This window comes from Sporothrix schenckii (genome assembly GCF_000961545.1).
Source record: "Sporothrix schenckii 1099-18 chromosome Unknown Cont41, whole genome shotgun sequence".
Lineage (NCBI taxonomy): Eukaryota > Fungi > Ascomycota > Sordariomycetes > Ophiostomatales > Ophiostomataceae > Sporothrix > Sporothrix schenckii.
In genome coordinates this window covers 2960686-2980607 of record NW_015971142.1, presented here as the reverse complement: position 1 = coordinate 2980607, position 19922 = coordinate 2960686, and the positions used below count along the sequence as shown (strand labels likewise).

General features: G+C 52.3%; 4 protein-coding genes and 2 non-coding genes across 6 annotated transcripts; 4 read left to right on the top strand and 2 right to left on the bottom strand.

The window, feature by feature from the left end:
- Window positions 1-1962: 1962 nt before the first annotated feature.
- Window positions 1963-4112, top strand: SPSK_07162 (uncharacterized protein; the record flags this gene model as incomplete). The annotated part of the gene is made up of 2 exons (XM_016733829.1): window positions 1963-2824; window positions 2893-4112. 2 exons carry the CDS (start codon window positions 1963-1965, stop codon window positions 4110-4112), a joined length of 2082 nt encoding a protein of 693 aa, XP_016591308.1.
- Window positions 4113-6565: 2453 nt separating this feature from the next.
- SPSK_11222 lies at window positions 6566-6637 on the top strand. The gene has a single exon. It is a non-coding gene; the product is annotated as a tRNA-His (tRNA).
- Window positions 6638-7002: 365 nt separating this feature from the next.
- Window positions 7003-7074, bottom strand: SPSK_11216. The gene has a single exon. It is a non-coding gene; the product is annotated as a tRNA-His (tRNA).
- A 2533-nt stretch (window positions 7075-9607) lies between these two features.
- Window positions 9608-11209, top strand: SPSK_07414 (MFS quinate transporter; the record flags this gene model as incomplete). Its single annotated transcript, XM_016734077.1, has 1 exon — window positions 9608-11209. One exon carries the CDS (start codon window positions 9608-9610, stop codon window positions 11207-11209), a length of 1602 nt encoding a protein of 533 aa, XP_016591307.1.
- A 513-nt stretch (window positions 11210-11722) lies between these two features.
- Window positions 11723-13566, bottom strand: SPSK_07286 (amino acid transporter, AAT family; the record flags this gene model as incomplete). Its single annotated transcript, XM_016733950.1, has 3 exons — window positions 11723-11922; window positions 11999-13335; window positions 13418-13566. The coding sequence occupies 3 exons, from the start codon at window positions 13564-13566 to the stop codon at window positions 11723-11725; spliced, it is 1686 nt and encodes a 561-aa protein (XP_016591306.1).
- Window positions 13567-13813: 247 nt separating this feature from the next.
- Window positions 13814-14116, top strand: SPSK_08174 (uncharacterized protein; the record flags this gene model as incomplete). Its single annotated transcript, XM_016734812.1, has 1 exon — window positions 13814-14116. One exon carries the CDS (start codon window positions 13814-13816, stop codon window positions 14114-14116), a length of 303 nt encoding a protein of 100 aa, XP_016591305.1.
- Window positions 14117-19922: the final 5806 nt, after the last annotated feature.

Below are 19922 nucleotides of genomic sequence, written 5' to 3'. Positions count from 1 at the left end.
TCCGTTTGCCTTTGGAGGCTATTCCACTGTTTCATAGGATGTTGTGGCAACAAGGAAATTAGTGAGCTCCTGTGGGCATCGCTTGCTTTTTGACATTGTGACATGCCTGTTTTAATTCGGAGTCCTGTGGGTTGGCCAATGCACATGCAGAGCAGTGGGGATCAGACACGGCAGACGGCCCTGGCAGCTGCTTTTGGGAACGCGACAGTGCGGAAAGTATGAACAGAGGGCCTGCTTTCTACAGGGACAGAATGAGGAAAAAAAAGTACATTGTGTGCGCAGTGTCCATACTCGATTACTAGGAGGGTTGGAATTTGAGAATTGCTTTAGCACCAGCAGCGTCCATGTGCTTTAGGAACCGTGAATGTGCTCCATCGGGCCATCTTGCAGCTGACGGCCCGTTGTGACCGGCCACGTCGTCGCGGCGTCGAGATATTGTCGTGGTTGAAATGGCGGTGTAAGATACCGCGATGTGTCCTGGCTGTTTTATTGCTTGCTCTCTCCTGCTTCTCTGTCTACTGCCCCGTCTCAAGGGGCGGGGACCCGCTGTTACAACATGGCGGGAAGTAGCCGTGCCAATGGGACAGGAGAGGGCAAAGGACGGTAGAGCGTGGTTGGTCGTCTTTTCCTTGCTTGTGGGAAGGGAGCGAAGCGATGGTTTAATTACAGCCTGCAGCTTGCATTTGTGTCCTCCTTGGTGGGCGGCCGTTTCTGGAAATGGCCGTTTGGTAAATCAAGGCGGAAGGCTCTGTGTACTGCTATATTGATCGTGTTTGCCTGTTGTGTCGAGTCGAGTCGCGACTGGGACGCTTGTTTTCTTTCTTTACTCGTCTTTTCGACGCTTCTTTTCTTACTCTTTAATCGAGAGACCCTTGAAGCATGGCACTCTGGCAAGACTCTTTTGGTATGACTCGCCGATTTAGTTGACTGGTGGCACAGTGCCGTCCATGCTTAGAGAAATAGCGGTGGTCGTGGATCTTTGAGGCGTTCTGTGACCAAATGTCCCACTAAGACTTTAGTGCCAACTGTGCACATGCGCTGATACACTTGATAGGGAAAAAAGTTACAGAGAAGGGAAAAAAGTGGAGCCATGAAAGAAATATCTTTTTCCCACCGCCGCCTCTGCTCACCATCTTTCTCCGTCCTCTCCTTCCCTCCTCATCTTCAACTCCAAACATCAACAACACCCCTTACCAGACAACGAAGTCGACCTACCGCTCAGAGCACCAGAAAACATACATTAAACTTTGTCGAGAATTTCCCAAGATGTACACCGCCGTCGCTGAGCTGTAAATGCCCACTGTGGGACGCTGCCTTCCTTCTCCTCCATTCCGTCGACGAATGTGACGGAGAGGGAGGGCAGCGTTCTGCAGTCCCGCAGTTTCAACGACCGTCTTCAAATCAAGATCTTTGCCAAATTCTATTTCTCGACTAGAGTTTACCCCCTCCAGGCCTTGCCGCTGCCCTGGGACCACGATCGACTTCGACCTTTGCAACAGATCGTGGCACTCACAACCCAAAAATTCTGAATCCCTCGCGACAAACGCCTCGACTTTGATACAACCAAACGTGCTTCAACAATACCGCTTTCGACCTAGACTTTTCTTTCCTATTTCATCCTCCTATTCCTTATTTCCTTTGTCTTTCTAGACCGATTTCCACATTTCTACACCCTACCATTATCCCTGCCTTCTCTCCTACTCGAGATTTTCTTGACCGCCCTCCCCGTCTTGAAATCCATTACGTCCAGAAAACCTTTTTGGTCCAGGTGTCTACGATCCGATATCGACTTCTTTGGCCATTTCCCCTGCCATTCAACAGAAGTGGAAACATATCAAACGCTATTGTCTCGCCAGTTGACAGAAATATTCCATTTTCAAAAAATTCACCGCCTTTCTTTCGGTGCGGTACTACCCCCTGCAGTACTGCTTTCTCCTCACGAACAATTTACCCCTGCCCACCATGGCCCGAAACATTCGCCGCAAGGCTGCGCTAGCCAAGTCCAAGCGTCGGCGAGACTCCGACGTCTCCTCCTCCCTCGACCTTTCCTCGGACGGCGGATACTCCGCACTCGAAGAAGTCAGCGACTCCGAAGACAACGACGAGGAGGATGTGTATGCGGCCGAGGAGAAGCATATAATTCAGGGCGTGACCAAGGCTCGTCACGCATCTTCTCCCCGGCCCCCTGACCAAAACGAAGAAGAAGACGCCGACGAAGAGGAAGCAGACGGCGCGGTTAGCGATGACGACGACGATGACGGCGACGACGACGACGAGGATGAGTTGGAGGAGCTGGATGATGCCGACTTTGCCGAGCTCGCCAACGACATGGACACCAACAGTGGCCACCGCGACGGTACCTTGGCTCTCAAGGCCAAGTTCGTCGACGACGGTGCTAGCTGGAACGGTGTTTCCGAATCGGATGCGAACCAGGCTGGAGGCCGGGCGACGCCCGCAAAGCGCCAGGTACGCTTTGCCGGCGTTCCAGACAGCGACAGCGACTCTACCACCAGCGACGTATCTCTGCGTGATAGCCAGTACTTCCCCGACATATTTGTCGAGCAGGGCTCGCTTGACCCCGGCTTCCGCCGCGAGATTGAGCACGACTCGGATTCATCCGTGAGCTCGTCCTTCTGGGATTACAGTTCCGGTTATGGCCTCGAGCAGGAGCCCCTCATCCACTTCTCGGATGCCGACCTGTTGGCCGCTGAGCTGCCCGATCCAAATGCGGATGTTTTCCCCCAGGCTCTCGCAGACGAAGACGACAAGAAAGTAAAGGACGAAGATGAGGAGGAGGACGATGCTGAACTTGATGGCTATGAAAGTGAGTCTAAGCCAATCGGGCTTTTGTTTCTGATAGTCGTTTTTCTGTTACTAATGCGTCCGTCTCAGCCGACGGCGATACGACTGAGGATGAAGAGCCAGAGTTCATCCCCATCCGGCGAAAGCTGGCCCGCCGCATCCAGCTCATCGACAGCGACGAGGAATTCTCAGACTCAGACTCGGATGCGGAGGTGCCTCTTCAGCGCCAGGGCCAGCCGCGTGCCAGACGGTACGTCTTGACTCCAAAGCGTGGCAAGCGGCCTGTTGCCTTCATCCACCCGCATACCGGCAAGATGGTCATCTATACGCCCCAGAAAGCTCCCCATCATCAACAGGAGCAGCAGCAGCAACCGCAGCAACACCTAGATATCATGTCCGATCCTCTGTTCGACCTGAACCCGCTTCTTCTTCCGCCCCAGAACGACGTGACCCAGTCATCCCCGCTCATGAGCAATTCCTCGTCAGTTATGATGGGTGCTATGATTTCGTCCAACACATTGGGCGACTACATGCAGACCCACAACATTGGCCCTATCGAGGCCTTCTTCCCCAATCTCAGTTCCGACCTGTTCGTTGCCGAAGATAGCGACTTCTCCGGCGAATATATTGAGGACGATGGCGAGTCAAATCTTCGCATCGAGGACTTTATCCAGTTCGACCGTAACACGGCCGAAGGTGGAGATGCAAATGGCGTTGTTGACCCTGCCGACGAGTTGTTTGATTTGTCGGTTCCGGCCCCGATGCCCGGTGACGAGCTGTTTCTCGATCTGGACAGCGGCGTGCAAGATGAGGACGATGTCTTGACACCTCTGGCGACACCCATGGGCCCACCTGCAAACCGCCGCCCGTCATTTGCTGCCAGCAGCTCGATCGGTGCTGACGATGAGCAGGAGGACAATGTTGGCGAGGACGACAACGCCATGCCCCCTCTGCTGGCACACTTTGGCAAGAACTCGGACACTGTCAGTGCTTTCCGCCGCAACCAAATCAACCAGCAGCTGATTTACAGCAACAAGGCGACGGCGGACTCGCTGGCCTTTTCGGGCCCCTACACTATGGGCACCCTGCGTGGCATTCGGAATGGCAGCCTCGAGGCAGTCACCACTCCAATCACGCCGCCTCGGCGACCTAAGCAGCGCCAGACCATGAATGGCTTTGGCGCAGAATTCAACGTGCAAAGCCCGCAGGAATCGCCAGTACAGAAACGCAAGGCCTCGAGCTCGATGGCCGATGTTGCTAACCACAAGCGGCAACGCAGCATCTCTGATCTCAACAATATCTTTCTATAGGACAGAGGGACTTCTTTGATTTAGACAGGACGACTGTACGCAACTCAACTCTCCCTATGGATATACGATATACTTTGCTATTTCTACGATTCTACGACACTCCATACTTGAACCGATTAGAACCACCAGGACAACTTGGATGCCACCCTCTTTTCTGTCACCCGCGACGAGAATTTTTTGCTTGCCAACAACAATGTCCCCTCCCTCGTTACTGCCTCTTCTCTATGACTCTTTAATAACGGCCGCCAATCTCCTTCGCCTCGTTTCAGACTAACGGCCTCGACAAAAGCCCCTTTCTTACGATTGTTTATCGTCTTTCTTGTTTGGCTGGATGGAAATGCGGCAACCACTAGACTGCAGCTGTGAACTTCACCGCGACTTCAGTTCCTTTGTAAGGGGTTTGAAGTTTATGTCTATTCATTATCGGATCATTTCTGAAATTAACGGCAACTGCGGTTGCCTAGACACGACGATTCATGAGGAATATCACTGGTTTTTTCGTGTATTTCCTTCACCCTCTCCCTCGCCAAGTGTCGCCTTCGGTGCAACGGTTATGACCTGCCTGAAATCTTGATTGGACTTTGCAAAGGGCGGTAGATGCACCTTCGGACTACGATTGTTGATGCGTGTCATTGATTAGCGACGAATGACTTTCTCCCCATACTTATACTTTCCCTTGTTGAGAAGCTCCAGAAAGGGCTTCTCTACTATTATGACTGTCGATTGCTCTTTGTCTTTTGCTTGTATTTTAGCTTTCATTTGTCTAAACGCTCTATTTCGCTGTTTGTTTTTATTTCTTCATCTTTTTTATTTCATTTCAGCTGTACCCTGCTCTTTCTGTATACAGATCGTGCTAGGATCTCAAAAGTTTCTTTACCTGTCTGGTCGGCGTTGGTACTTGAAGATACGGCGCAAATGCATTGCATTTTCTACCGTTGCTTCTTTACTTTTTCCTTTTGTTTTAGTATTATATATTTGTTATTGTTTCCTATTGAAGTTAAAGCAAATAAAACATTTCAAGAATAAATTTCCGCCCATGCCAGTAGCTCCTTTATGGCAGTGGCCATTACATGTTGAACAATATTGCAAAAAAAAAATAAAAAATTATGGCATAAGATCCTTCTCCATTCGCACCGAAGAAACCGCCGGGTCGGAGACTGCAGGCATCTTCGCCACGCGGACCTGTCCGTTCGCTCACATGTGGACACCCTCGCAGGGAGAGCAAAGTGACAATGCCGACCGAGTTGGCCTCAAGGGCCTTCTCCGTTCCGCAAACATCAATGATGCAAGGGGTGGCATTGTTGCGGAGTGCATGGACATTAACGCACTGGCTATGGTGCAAGTCGTGCCACTGGGCACAACTTGATCGATTGCGATATTTGGGTCTGCTAATGCGATGCTATTTTTTCAAACCAGTTGGTTCAATATTTGCAGGAAGAGCTTTTATTTACCTCGGGCCGTGGTGGCCACAGCATTGCATTTCATGAGGATTTCGCTGTCATGGCGAAAGAATGTGACACATTAAATGTTGTGGTATTCGTGGCCTAACTCGTCCTATACGTATTGTTTTGAGTCCGCCTGAACATGGAAAATGTCGACAAAAACGCCTTCGTCATACGTTACAAGCACCCATGTTGACATGCGGATGCTGACAGTCACAATAGCGGCGAGGTATGTCCAAAGAACGGTTTGAAAGCTACCACCACAGGTCATGTAAATCGTGAAGGTCTTTTCCCGTTAAGCCAAGGTCGGATGTCGATAAAATCTTGGATCAAGGAGAATCATGAAACGGCACCATGCTTGAGTTTTGCATACGTGCGAGAACAAGACACGGACAGTTAGAAATGCTGATTCGACGTTCATCATCGTTATGATATCTAAGATGGGCCTGATGCCTCTGTGAATGATTGAAGCTGTCTAATACACCAGAATTCATCTGCCTAATGATTTTTTCGTAACTCATAAAAGCAATATACAATCTCTTCACAACCTCTTCACGTTTATTTCCTTTCTCCTTGCTTCATGTCCCTGGATTTGAGGTAAACTGGGTTAATGGTGTTACGACCTGTGATTTTTTTTGGATTGGTTCTGTAGCTTTGACAAAGTCAAGAACACGGGTTTTGCTGTGCTATCGACCGCGGTTTGCATGCTGCTGGGCACGCTGGCTTACTTCGGGTACCGAGATAGGGTATTTTCTTGCTTGAGTATGGTAGCGCTTCCGATTTCCTTGATCATCGTGACCTGTTCCCAATATGACGAGCCGACCTTGGCTGAGACAAGGCGACGGAACTCGTCGCAGCGAATTAGACGAACGACGGACGTTTGGAACATGAGACGCTTAGTCATCCAGTTGCTGGTGCCTGTGATTGGCTCAGAAGTGTAGAGAAAAGGTGCTCCGCATATAAGCATGATTAGTGTGCCTCCAACCTAAGAATGACATCTGCTCTAGAAACGGGGTTATAGTTTAGTGGCTAGAATACCTCGTTGTGGCCGAGGAGACCCGTGTTCGATTCACGGTAATCCCAGTAGATTTCAGTTGAGTGCCACTACTCAACAACTTTTTTTTTGCGCGTGTATTTACTTACGTTGTGTATGCTGCTGAAGATTTGGGGTTGTTGCTTGTCGTATGTAATTTTTTTTCTGTGATCAGACCGCCGTTCATTTAAGGCGCTGACGGACTTTTTCCTTTTCTTTTCGCTTTTTGTTGGCCACTGTTGAGGTACACAGATCTGCCCTTGTAACCTTACCAGGAACGGTGACAAAACAGACCAAAAAAAGTACCCGAAGGAGGCACCTAAACAAGCGACAAAACGAACTGAAGAAAGTCAAAAAAATTGCACAATTGACGCCAAATATGCATCTCAACTTCTCCATCCCGAGGATATAACCTTGGGGCTACCGTGAATCGAACACGGGTCTCTTCGGCCACAACGAAGTATTCTAGCCACTAAACTATAGCCCCTGAGAGGACTGTTGTGGCCCCTCTGTCCAGCACCCATGAGGGCAGGTGACGGTCAATGCAGAAACACAAAATCGTGCCTGCCCAGTCGAGTCCGTCTTTGGAGCCGCGACTGGTGTACGCCAAGGTTGGCGGTGCAACCCACTGCGTATGACATAGTTTGGCCGTAATTACAGGCGGGCAACTCCCCTAAACAAGCTTGGGCTTAGTGTCGACGGAGCCGTTATGCTTGTTTGTTCGCGTCTTGTCAGAAATGCCGAACATTGGCATCGAGCCAAGCCCAAAGGCGTCGGCTAGCATTACATGGGAAGACGAACTTGTGTGGACTACTGTTTTGCTTGCATTGTGACCGTTTGTGTCGTCGTTGGTGGTGTCGGTTGTTCTTGCCATTATTTTGAACGACCGCCTTCCTCGGGCGAGCGCATGCAACGGGTTAGGCAGGGGAAGCAGGCAAAGACGGCAAGAGCAACCGAAAAGGACACGGCACGATTCGATTCGGGACGAAAGACCCCACAACCAGGCCTTCCTAGGAAACTCGAGCATCAAGTCCGTTTCCCGCCTTGTCGTTGTCTTTGGCCGCCCATTCAGTGCTGCAATGCCTTTCACGGCAGTGTTGTCATTCGCCTTGTGTTCACCCGAGAGGGAAGAAGAGAGAAGGAATCAGACACCAAACAGCACCAAACAACGGTTCATGCTGTCCTCCGCAGAATCGTGCCGCCTTTTTCCTCGATAGACCTTCTTGAACTTCCCGCTCATCTTATCTCAGCGAATATAAAGCGCCAACGGACCGCCCCTGACCATCACGCGTGTTGGTTCTTTAATAGTTGCTTGGTTTCTCGTATCTTGCCTCGCTGCCAGCGTCTTAATTTTGCACCGCAATGATATTTCTCCGCCTCTCAGATCGCGCCGTCAACATCCTGGTCTGCTCATTCTTACCCCTCATCCATCGACCATATAGCGAGGATCACGGTAACCTTCCTCCCTTACAAAGCCGTGTTGGGTTGCGTTAGGTGCGGTTCGACCCCAGGGTTGGCACCGGACAAGAAGCGAGGGTGGGCCGCTAAAGGCACTTGTGATGTGGAGCGATGTCGGGGTAGAGACAAGGGAGCTGCGAAGACAAGAGTAAACCAGATGAGGGAAAAGAAGACTGGTCGTCTCCTTCGTCTCTCTGGTGAACCCGACATGTCACAAGTTGAGTTGGTCGCTCATGCACTGTCTCACCACAGAAATACAGGTCACTTGGATGTACGGAGAAATATGTCGTGATTGAGCTATAGGTTGTTATTTACATGTCGAGCTTCCCCTCTCGCGACTCGCTATTCTCCAGCGTCCCCTTCAGGCTGAATGCGCTGGATGACCACCCTCTGTGGGTCAGCCTATGCCAGGTCAGATTTTGTTCGGCTGTCTTTGATCTAACTCTCTTCACAAGACTCTTCACAAGACGACGTAATTACTTCGCACATTTGTCATACGCAACAAAAAAAAAAAAAAAAAAAAGAGAAATGGCGTCTGGGGGATGCAACAGCGAAAACAGTCGACACGACAAAGTTCTTACGACATGCTTCGTCCAGCAACCTCACGGATGACCTACCCCATACGTCGTAGGAAACGGCAGATCGTTTCTCTGTTTAGCATCTTGATTCGTGGCCGAGCGGCGATCGCCCTCCACAACCCCAGACTAGCGGGGACGTGGACGTTGCTTCTCAGGGAGATAATGACTGGATTTGTTACCCATGCCACAATTTCTCCGTCTTGGCATGGGGATGGGTTCTTGCACCACGGCAGCGAGGGGGAGGGACTACCAAATACACAGTGAGAATACGTACGAACCAACGAGGCGAATCACGCGGGTAGGGATACACCGATGGACCGATGGATGGCTTGTCGTGCTTGTCTTGTAAGTGCGCTGTTAGCCATGCGTCCCTCCCGTCCTTCCGCCGCCGTTCCGGAGTCGATTCCGCGCAGGGATTAAGATGTCGTAGAAGGACCCCCAAACTCGCCTCTCTCAGGTGTCAAATGGTATACAGGGCAATACGGCGTAGGGTTATCACAGTACGGATGCACGCTACTCGAGATACGAACGGGCACATAAGGAGGCACGGCTACAATGATAGAGTGATTCTTAAGGGTGTTTCTTGGCAACGAGGCAAGAGTTGCGTTCTGGACACCCTCTGTTCCGCTTTGCCCGTCTTCCACATCTGGTCCGCACGTTTTTCGGTTTCTCCGTCTGGTGCTCCTTGCTCTTTTGGTTAATTTGTCCGTGCATGGCCCGTCCTGCCCTGCATTTGTTTTGTTATTGAGCTTGATTAATGTTCGCCTTGGCTTCCCTTCTACCCTCCTTCGAGATTCCGTGCCCAACCCTCTACTCTGTCTTACCATTCCCTTTAATTTTTGTCGCATCTAATTTTGGGCATCGAAGCTGTTACGTTGACAAGCTGGTCGGCTCCGTGTCTAGCTGTTCTCCTGCAGCTGCATCCCGGCTCTGTGTGCCTACAACGATACCTGTCCATTGCGCTCGCCCACGCGCTCGCCCACCATGACGATCGGCGCCGCCTTTGTGCGTCACGTCGTGCGCAACGATGCCGCGAAGCTTGACCCTCCCGAGATCTACAACTGGCGCGTCTTCGCCCTGGCCTCGGCCGCCTGCTTTGGCGGCACCGTCTTCGGCATGGACACGGGCATTATCGGCGGCGTCCTGACCATGCCCGACTTCAAGCGCGAGTTCGGCCTTGTCGAGCTTGCCCAAAAGGACCCGACCGCCGCCGCCAACCTGTCCGCCAACCTTGTCACCGTCATGCAGGCCGGTGCCTTTTTGGGCGCTCTGCTGGCCAACCCCGTCGGCGACCGCTTCGGCCGCAAGCCGGGCCTGCTCTGCGTCGCCGTCTTTGCCTTTATTGGCGGTCTGCTGCAGGCTTTTTCGTACGGCAGCCTTGCCTGCTTCTACGTCGGTCGCTTCGCCGAAGGGTTCGGCCTCGGCGGGGCAACGATGCTGGCGCCCACCTACGTGTCGGAGAACGCCCCGCGCGCCATCCGCGGCCTGCTCATTGGCTTCTACCAGCTGTTCGAGACCATGGGCGCCATGATTGCCTTTTTCATCGACTACGGCTCGCTACTGCACATCCCCGGCCGCGGGTCCTGGATGGTCCCGCTCGCCATGCAGTCGCTGCCGCCCGTCCTCATCTTTTGCAGCATCCTGCTGTGTCCCGAAAGCCCCCGCTGGCTCGCCAGCCAAGACAATTGGGAAAAGGCCACCAACGTCCTGTCGGACGTGCGCCACCTGCCCCCGTCCCACCCCTACGTCCAGCAGGAGCTGCTGGAGCTGCGCGCCCAGCTCGACGAGGAGCGCCGCTCGGTCCACGGCACGGGCTACTGGGCCGTCATGAAGGAGTGCTGGCTCGTCCCCGGCAACCGCAAGCGCGCCCTCATGTCCATCGGCCTCATGGTCTGCCAGCAGTGGACGGGCACGAACGCCATCAACTACTACGCGCCCGTCATCTTCACCAACCTGGGCGTCAGCGGCACGACGCAGTCGCTGCTGGCCACCGGCGTCTACGGCATCGTCAAGATGGTGAGCTGCGCCATCTTCATCACCTTCTTGGCCGACACCCTCGGCCGCCGCTGGTCCTTTGTCTGGACCGGCTTCTTCATGTCCTTTTGCATGTTCTACCTCGGCTTCTACGTCCGCTTTGACCCCCCCGTCAAGAACGCCCCCATCCCCGCCGCCGGCTACGTCGCCCTCGTCATGGTCTATCTGTTTGCCGCCGCCTTCCAGTTCGGCTGGGGCCCCGTGTGCTGGATCTACGTCTCGGAAATCCCCACCAACCGCCTGCGCGGCTACAACGTGTCGCTGGCTGCCGCCACCCAGTGGCTCTTCAACCTCGTCGTGTCGCGCGTCTCGCCCATCATGCTCATCAGCGCCGGCGGCTCCACCGGCTACGGCACCTACTTTATCTACGCCTGCTTCTGCTTCACCATGGCCGTCTTGGCCTTTTGGGTGCCCGAAACCAAGGGCATTTCGCTCGAGCGCATGGACGAGCTGTTTGGCACCGCCGACTTCTCCAACATTGAGGACCTGGGCCGGGCCGCGCAGAAGGTCGACGTGGAGGCCAGCCACTTTGAGACTGCGCCAGAAAAGTAAGTCCTAAGTGTGTTGGCCAACAACGAGGGGAGGGACCATGGGTGGAGACGAGAGCCTTGCATCGTGCTATGGTGAGGCGAAAAGTGGATGTCGAATAGTCATCAAGCGGAGGAGCTCCATGCCGACTATAAATGCTTATTCGGGGTGTCAGTGACATAAGCTGGTCGATGACACGGGGAAAGAGACAGCGTTATAGGGTCAGCACAAGGAAATGACAAGCTATATTTATAAACTACTCGTGTAATATTTACTATTTGGATGTTGTAAACAGTGCGATGTAGCGACACTATTGACACTATGCCACGTGTTTTATGCTTATAATACGTACAACAAGCAAAAGCTAAGACTAGAAATGGACGATGGGATATATATAATGTGTCGTGAGTATCGCACGCCGAAAAGTAAACTTGACATTCCAGAAGGACGACTTTGCATTTACGGTACACCATGCGCCGGCAACATCGCCGCCGCTGGATATGTGAGACACGCAGAGGCACAGCACAACACGACCTTCTATGCCAGCCAGAACCAGAAGCGCTCGAGCCAATTGCGCGGCTTGACGTCGGGCCAGTGCGCATCCTCGGCGTCCAGCTCGGCCTTGCCCGTGTGCAGATCGGCCTCTTCCGGTTTGACCCAGCGCGTGCGCTTGATAATCTTCCAGATAAGGTACAGGCCAAAGAAGATGGGAATGCCAATGTACGCCGCGAGGAAATCTGTGGTCGAGTGGTTAGCTATGACTATACACGCACTGGGATAGGTATGGGGAGAGGTGGTGGTGGGAATACATACTGCTGACGTCCCAGTGGCCGTGGACAAAGACGTCAAAGCCGTTGAAGAGGACGATAATGACAAAGAAACCCAGTGAGGCATAGGCCAGGAACGGCTGGAAAGGGCTCTTCATCACCAGCGTGTTGCGGTCGATGCCCTGCGCCTTGAGCGCCTTGTGGAAGCGGATGTAGCACACGCAGATGGAGCCCCACGTGAACAGACTGGCAATTGTCGTCAAGTTCTGGAACCAATTGAAGGCCGTCGCCGCACCGCCCGAGCCCGCTGACAGGTACGTGAGCAGGCCGACCGCGGCCGTGGCTGCCACCGCGTAGTAGGGCACGCCACGCCTGGAGCAGGTCAGGAAGATGGCGGGCGCCTGGCGGTTCTGGGCCAGGGCGTACAGGTAGCGCGAGCCCGTGTACAAAAAGGCGTTGGCCGACGACGAGGCCGAGGTCAGGATGACTGCGTTGATGATGGACGGAAGAACCTTGATGCCGACGTTCTGGATGCCAATCACCCACGGCGAAGCAGCAGCACCGGGCGCACCGTCTGCCTGGGCGGTCAGCAGGCGCGGATCGTCCGCGGCCACGAGCCATCCAATGGCGAGAGAGCCCAGCACGTAGAAGAAGATGATACGCCAAAACACGCGGCGGACGGCCTTTGGGATGTTCTTGCGCGGGTTCTCGGCCTCGCCGGCGGCAACAGCCACCAGCTCCACACCACCGAAGGAGAAGGCGGCGTTGACGAGCGTCGAGAACAGACCCAGGAAGCGGCCCGTGTTGCCGGTGCCATCATACTCGAGCATGGCGCCCGGGTGCTGCCAGTAGTAGAAGCCAAGGCGCTGGTGTTTGGGGTTGCCGCCCAGCATGACGATGAAGGCCATGATGAGCAGGCCGACAATCGTGATAATCTTGACGGACGCGAACACGAACTCGGCCTCGCCGTAGACAGAGACGGCGATAATGTTGAGCAGGATGACGAGGACGAGCAGCAGCGTGATCCAGGCCGACACGTTGATGTGGTCGGCGCCGGGCCAGTAGCCAATGACGACAGAAGCGGCCGAGATCTCGGCGCAAATCGTAATGGCAGACGAGTACCAGTTGTTCCAGCCGACAGCAAAGCCAAGAGCGTCGTCGACGTAGCGAGCACAGAACTGGGGAATGGCACCGGGTAGAGGCAGCCAGGTGGCCATCTCACCGAGGCACTGCATCATGGCGAAGATGGCAATACCGGTGATCGAGTAACCGAGAAGGACAGACAGGGGACCTGCTCGCGTAAAGGCTGAGCCAATACCGAGGAAGAGACCGGTGCCAATTGTGCCGCCAAGTGCGATGAACTGAATGTGTCGTGACTTGAGGCTAATCGTGTGATCGTAAGATGATGTGAGTATAGTAAACAACAGTGAGCCATATCCCAGAATGGGGTCTATAAGCAACATACCCGCGAGACACATAGCCGTATTCCTCGACACGCTCGATGCCGCCCAAGGCGGTGCTGCCCTCGGCAATTTTGTCCCGCCTCTTTTCTTCATTGCTGCCGTCGTAGGCCGGCAGGCTTTGGGCCTGGACCTCCAAGTCTTCTTTGGACATGGCGGGCAGGACGTCGGAGATTGTTGCTTTCCTGGGTAGGGGGACACCAAATAACCAAACACTGGTGAGTCTTCTGTAATGAATAAAAGAGGAAAGAAAAAAAAGTGATGAGGTGGACGAATGCTGTGAATCAACAAAAAAGCTATCAGAACACCAGTGGTATGGGCACCGGAAAGGTTAAATAGATTAGCTAGGGTGGGAAGTGTAGGACATGAAGAAGAGGCAGGAGCCAGTGACGCAGTAGAAGATGAGTGACAAGGATGGGGGCCAAACAAGGCACGCAAGTCCAAAGAACAGGCAAAGGAGGGTGTGTGCAGTGGCCGAGGAGAAGGGTGTGCTTGCAGGGTGCAGTGTGCAGGGTGTGTTTTTGTGGTGGTACAAGGGGCCCGCCACAACCCAAAAGGACGATACGGAGAGGGGCCTCCTAGTTGAAAAGAAGAAGGTCAAAATCGAAGAGGAATACGTTGAGAGTGCCTTGCGGAGATTTTTTGCGTGCTTGGTGTGCACGAAGCTGTGTGTAGCCTGGTTTGGGCTCACGCTCTTTTCCTAATTGTTGTTTTTGAAGCCTCCTTTTTCTTTTCTTAGTTGTTCAATCCTTTCTCTTTCCCTTCCTGTGCCCTAGGCACTCAAGTCACACCAACTGCGGCTAGAGTGAGATGATGAAATTGTGATTGTGTTCCCATTTGGGACGTGGCTGATTTGATTGTCTTTGTATATTCTTCGGCACTGCCCGCCGCAAAGCTTGTTCCTTGGCGATTTTCCCTTGTCGCTTGTCGGTGTGTCTCGGAGAACGGAGACAGGACCGGCAGCTTAGGGTAGCCTGGTTTCCTTTGTGTGTAAATAGGTGTAAATAGGGGAGCGGTGGAAAATGTAAACACGCGAGCCGTCTCGAGGAGGAGGGGTAAAGAAGCCTTTTTGGCTGTTTCTCGTCGTTCGTACCTAAGCTTTTGCCATCGCTTTCCCAGAATGGCTGCCCGTCATGGCATGGCTACCACTGTGCCCGTATGCTCTTCGTTGTCTGCTCTTTTGGGGCCCTGGTGCAGCCACACCCCATCCTACCTGCTCGTGTAGACTCCCCTCGCGTGAAATGCTTGGTCCGGGATCGAGCTGTGTCTCTAGGCCGGGCTAGTATGTGAGCAACTATTCCCAAGCCACTTCTTTCGTCCTTCCGTCTTCCGATTCATTTTGATATTTTTCTTGTGAGAAAGCTTCCCCCGACAATCTTGGCCAGGATCAAAGTTACCTAAAGACCAACATCCCCTGAAGCTCAACCAGCCCTGCCCGCATTGCGGGCGTCTCCAATTTGGACTGTGGCCATCCGGTTAGTTGAGTGCTGTCTGCCGGCGCCTCGTTGTCAAGTTGCAAGGGAGGCAGAGACAGTTGATACAACCACAGGCCACCAATTGTCTCACTTGACCAACGCCCAGAGAGAAGACGCCGCGGGATAAGAAGGCACAGCATGCACAAACGAGGCTAAGTAGGCGTGTCAAAGCCGCACGGCATGGATACAGGTGGCATCCCACGACGAGCACGAGCATGGGGACAGAACACGAGCATGCTGTGCTGCATGTTTGCTGTACAGCTCGATAGCCACTGGGATGTGGTACCACACCAGCGGGCACACACTGGATACTGAACCAAAAGCGCATGTCCTGTCGTACGTAGCACGCGATTGGCAGTTTTCCGCATATGTTTATTTGACCAAGATGTATGAAAACCCCGCTTCGGTGCCTCCGAGAGGCTGCTTTGTACTGAAAGGGCGGTGCTAGATATCGAAAGAGAGGAGGCCGAGGCTGACAGAGACAAGGCAAAGTGCAGGGCTGCAAAGAACGGCCGATTGTTGGCTTGGGTTGGAGTCTGTGCGTTGAGGTGAGAGGCAAAAGGAGAAAAATGAAAAAGTACAGATCAGACCAACCAATAACAAAGGAGACAGAGACACATAGGCAAGAGCGGGACGGTGGCGGTGGTCAGTTCCTTCCTCGCCAGCTTGCATCTTCAGCAGTCGAGTGAACAAAGGGAAGGAGCACTCAGCTGGGGCATGGGGAGCCTGTCCAATGTGTCCGCTAGACCATATTCCAAGGCTCCCGACGCCACTCTGGGAGGCTGTCTCGCCTCGTCGTCGTGCACTGTTCTCAGTGCTTGACAAGAAACGCCTATCTGTCGGCCAGGGAGTGTATCGGGGAATATATCGTATCAGTGGGCCAGGCCCTCTCATCATCTGCAATATTCTGATATGTATGCCGTACTTCGAACTGCGTGCCAGATTGGGCCCAGAAAATAATACGCACACGGAGTACATGCCAGCAGCATGTAAATTTGTTCACAAAGAAACACGGGAATGACCCGTTGTCTCTTTATCGCTATCGCGTCGTCGCTTTGCGTGATTGTGTGCGTCGCATATGCCAATTGGGGTTTCTATGAGCCAGAGGTCGTTGTTTACGTCTGATAAGCTCCCCTGGTGTGCACAGTGCGACCTGGTGCTCAAGAACTGTACCTGTGTACCAAACACACCGCAGGTGGAGGCCTTTCATCACTTACGCAGAGGAAGAACGAGTTACAGCAGTTGTGAGCTTCAAATATAAAGTTTAAAAGGCCAGGATGGATATTTCTAGCACGTTTTATTCAAGCTCGTCCTTTGCCCCGTTCTTAACAACGTATTTTACAACACAATTGATTCAGTGTGCACTGGAAGTTATGGTCAAACCAAGTCTTTGCACACTGTACGGTCAATAGTTTCGCACTGTCTACCTTCTCCACTACTCCGTCTTGGCATACTCTATCTTGGCCCTCTGCCGTTATCTCCTACGGGGAGGATACGAGGATTGGCAGGGGACGACTTAGCGGCCAAGAGTGGGTCGCCGCCTACCTCTGGGCCCTAATCGTAGGCACGAAATCTAGCACTACTGTGTGGAAGACGCAGAAAGCTTGTTCTGGAGTGAAGCTAGAAGGATGCGCACATATTAAGTAGTTCCCCACAAGCCCAAAACGTCTCAGGAGCCGCCCATCTCGCCCTGAAATGAATACCACCTACATCACGACCACGAGCCTTGCTACGAATACGTACCATCATGATGTACGTCCTGCTGACGACTGGTGGTACAAGACAATGGGATGCAAAAAAATCCAAGTTTGTTAGCTCCGCGGATGAAGGAGACGATCAATTTACTGTTCGAAGTGGAAGAAAGGACGCAACGACCACATCAGCAGACCCTGTCATGTAAACAACAGTAGTGTTGCAGGTATTGGTTTGCAGATGGGGAAACACTTTCATTCAATCAGAGTGCCCGTCTTTCGGGCGAGAGGTCCAAACTGAGGCTGGCTGAAAAAGGGGGCATTTGAACGCTGGGAGACCTGGGACCACCCTCTGCCAGACAGACGTTGGGGCCAGTCTCAACAAGGAAGGTCGTCAAGGTTGTCGCTCATAGGCTCACCAGGCGGCCGGGCAGATGCCGTGATGCGATGGTGCAAGACTAGGCCCAGACAGCAGACTACCGGCGTGGAACAAGAGAACGACGTGGGGAAATGAAATGGTTTGGAGAGAACAGAGGAATATTTTGGTCCCAACTCCATAATTCTGCCTGCTTTGAATTCCAAACCCGACGTGCCATAGTATTTTGCAATTCAATCGATCTCTTTCACATGCCGTATTCAACTTACTTCGTCTTGTGACTTGGTCCTTTTTTCTCTCTCGCGGGGACACCAGTCCTTACTTCTCCCACATATTTTGAGCCTGCTCTCAAGGTATCCACACGCACTAGCTGTGCCGAGCATAATGGAGTGCTAGGCAGTTAAAGGAAGTGAGCCGAGACGAGGGAGGATACATCATGACTTTGTCAAGCAGTCGTAGTTGTAGTTGATCCTAGCTCGCAGGGGGTGGCTCCGTGTCCGTGGAAAGAACCCAGAGTGGAGACGGAATACATATATTTGACTGCGGATGGGGGACATTTATGGGCTCTTTTGACCACAGACGCAGGCCACAGGCTGGTCTGATAGCTTGAAGAAAGAGTTGTGCACCTTATCTCTTGGCGGCTGGAGTTACCCCAAAGAGAAAGCTGCTATCTGCCCACATCAGCTCCTCCCCTTTTCTATTTTATTTGGTTTATTCTGTACTCACGAGTTTTTTGTATCTTGCACCATTGACTGTCTTCTAGTCTCTCATTTGGCCGTCAATTCGATATTTCCTGATAGACTTGTGCAGAGAGAAGTCTATTGCGGGACTCACAAGATACTTACGTAGGGATCCTTTGCTTGCGTCATTAACCCATCACTCCTTACTTGATGTTCTTGTCTTTGCAGTCTCCGGTCCCACAAATATCCAAAATTGCAAGTCGTTTCCGTGAGCAGTAAGAAGAGCAATGGGATTGAGGGGAGGCACGCAAACAAATGACACGCTCGATAAACCCCAAAAGGTGAACATGCTGAAGAGGCCAACATGGCATGCGGCAAGTCCAACACTAAAGAGCACATGATACAGGTCGTGCTCGGGCCCAGAACTTTCTTCTTACAGTAGTGACGTGTCAGCCTATTCGTTTCTTGCCCGCTTTTGGTCGAGGAATTGACCACTCTCAAATTCATATCACACGACACAAATTCGTTTGTTGTTCTTTGTGGCGCAAGAGGCCACACTCGGTACGTACACAACGCCCAGTTTGTAAGTCCTGCAGCGAGTAGAGGCAGTGCAGGGCAAATATGCAAAACGCAAAGCACGGTCTTAATGAGAAGCCCTTTTTACTCCCTTCTGCCTTTTACTCGTATTCCACCATTCCTCGATGAGTTTTAATCGTAAGATACAAGATACTTCCAAGCTTCTGTAAATGGATACCGAGCATGTGTTGTCTTCCTTGTCGGCATCAGTACATGCTCTCCGTTTCAGCGGTTCTAGGAGTGCGCCCGGAACCATCTCAGTTCTCACGCCGCTCATCGATCTCTGCCCATCCTTGTGGGGTGCACACAAAACTATCTACACCCCTCATCTCTAGATGGAAGTAGTCGTGACCTACGAGGTCTTGTCGGGCTTCCATTTTATTTCTAGAATCTGTAACCCGTCTTTTCCTTATTCTTTCCCGAATTACTTTGAATTCCTCCCGTCGGGAATCCCCCAGTTTCCTTAACTTCCTTCCTTTTCTGCCGCTCGCTCCCCGCACGGTAATTATCTCATACACGACACATATTTGTTGCATTGCTAAACTTGCTCTGTGTGCCTCACTGAGCCCCTTTGGTGTGTGTGCCATCCGCCCTTCGCCCCTCTTTTAGCCTTGTTCTTTCCAGTCTTCTAGAACGACATCCAACAAAACGAAAGGACGAAAAACATTTGTCTCGTCGCCTGTAGATAAGACTCCTACGAAGTAAAGCAGGAGTTGTTTTTGTTAGTGTCCTTGATAACGATAATCCACCCTTCCTTCTTCGGCGTCCCCGTGATCTCAGTCGACCGTTTTCGTTGTTTTACCTGGTGTACTATGAGGCTCGGGCGCTTATCTCTCTGTCTCTCAGCATTAATCTCGCTCAAAAAACACACCAATCACGAGCATTCCAAATCAAGGACCTGCTTGAACTAAAGAAGTGAGAGAAACAAGGCTCCCCGAAAGCTGATCAGAAAAAGGTTATGGTCTTGGAAGTTCTACCATACGAAGCTCGACAGACGTCTCTCTTTATGCCGCCTGCAACTTAATACGGGACACCCACTACGCTTTTGAGCACAGTCCTGTGTAAAGGACGTAATTTAATCGACTGGTGGCTAAATCAATCAACCTATATGACAGCAACAGGTTGATGAATCGAGCCTTCTGCGTATCAAATTATAGTCGCCTTCTCCTTTCCTCTTTTCTGTCGTTTCTAGAGCTGCTCCATCAGTGAGAAACCGGAGGTTCGGAGCAGCCGAGGCCGTCTCCTGCATACGACGTATTTGGGGTGATGGAAGGATGGCTGTCATCGAACCGCGGATGCATCATACACTGCCATAGCTTTGCTGTCGCTCTTTTGTTGTCTACAGCGTATTCCCGTCAACATAACTTCGTAACCTTTCAGGCTGCTTCTCTTTTCTCGTGATAAGCTTCTAGTGCGCCCGAAACACCAAAGAGTCCACAAAGCCTCTCACGCTTCAAATTACAGGTAGCGTGCATAATCTATGTGCGACTGGGGCGGGAAAAGGTCACCTTAGTGACATGGGGATTCAAGCAGGTTAACCTGTCGTCACACTCCGGATGGAGCAATACGGGGACATTCTTAGTTGGGAGTTTCTTGATACACCAGGTCTGTATCCAGCTCAATGAGATGTCCAATCTTACCCACACACACCTCGCCGTACTGGTACGGGGTCCTCTTCCAAACAGATACATTTTTCCTTATCATATCTATTG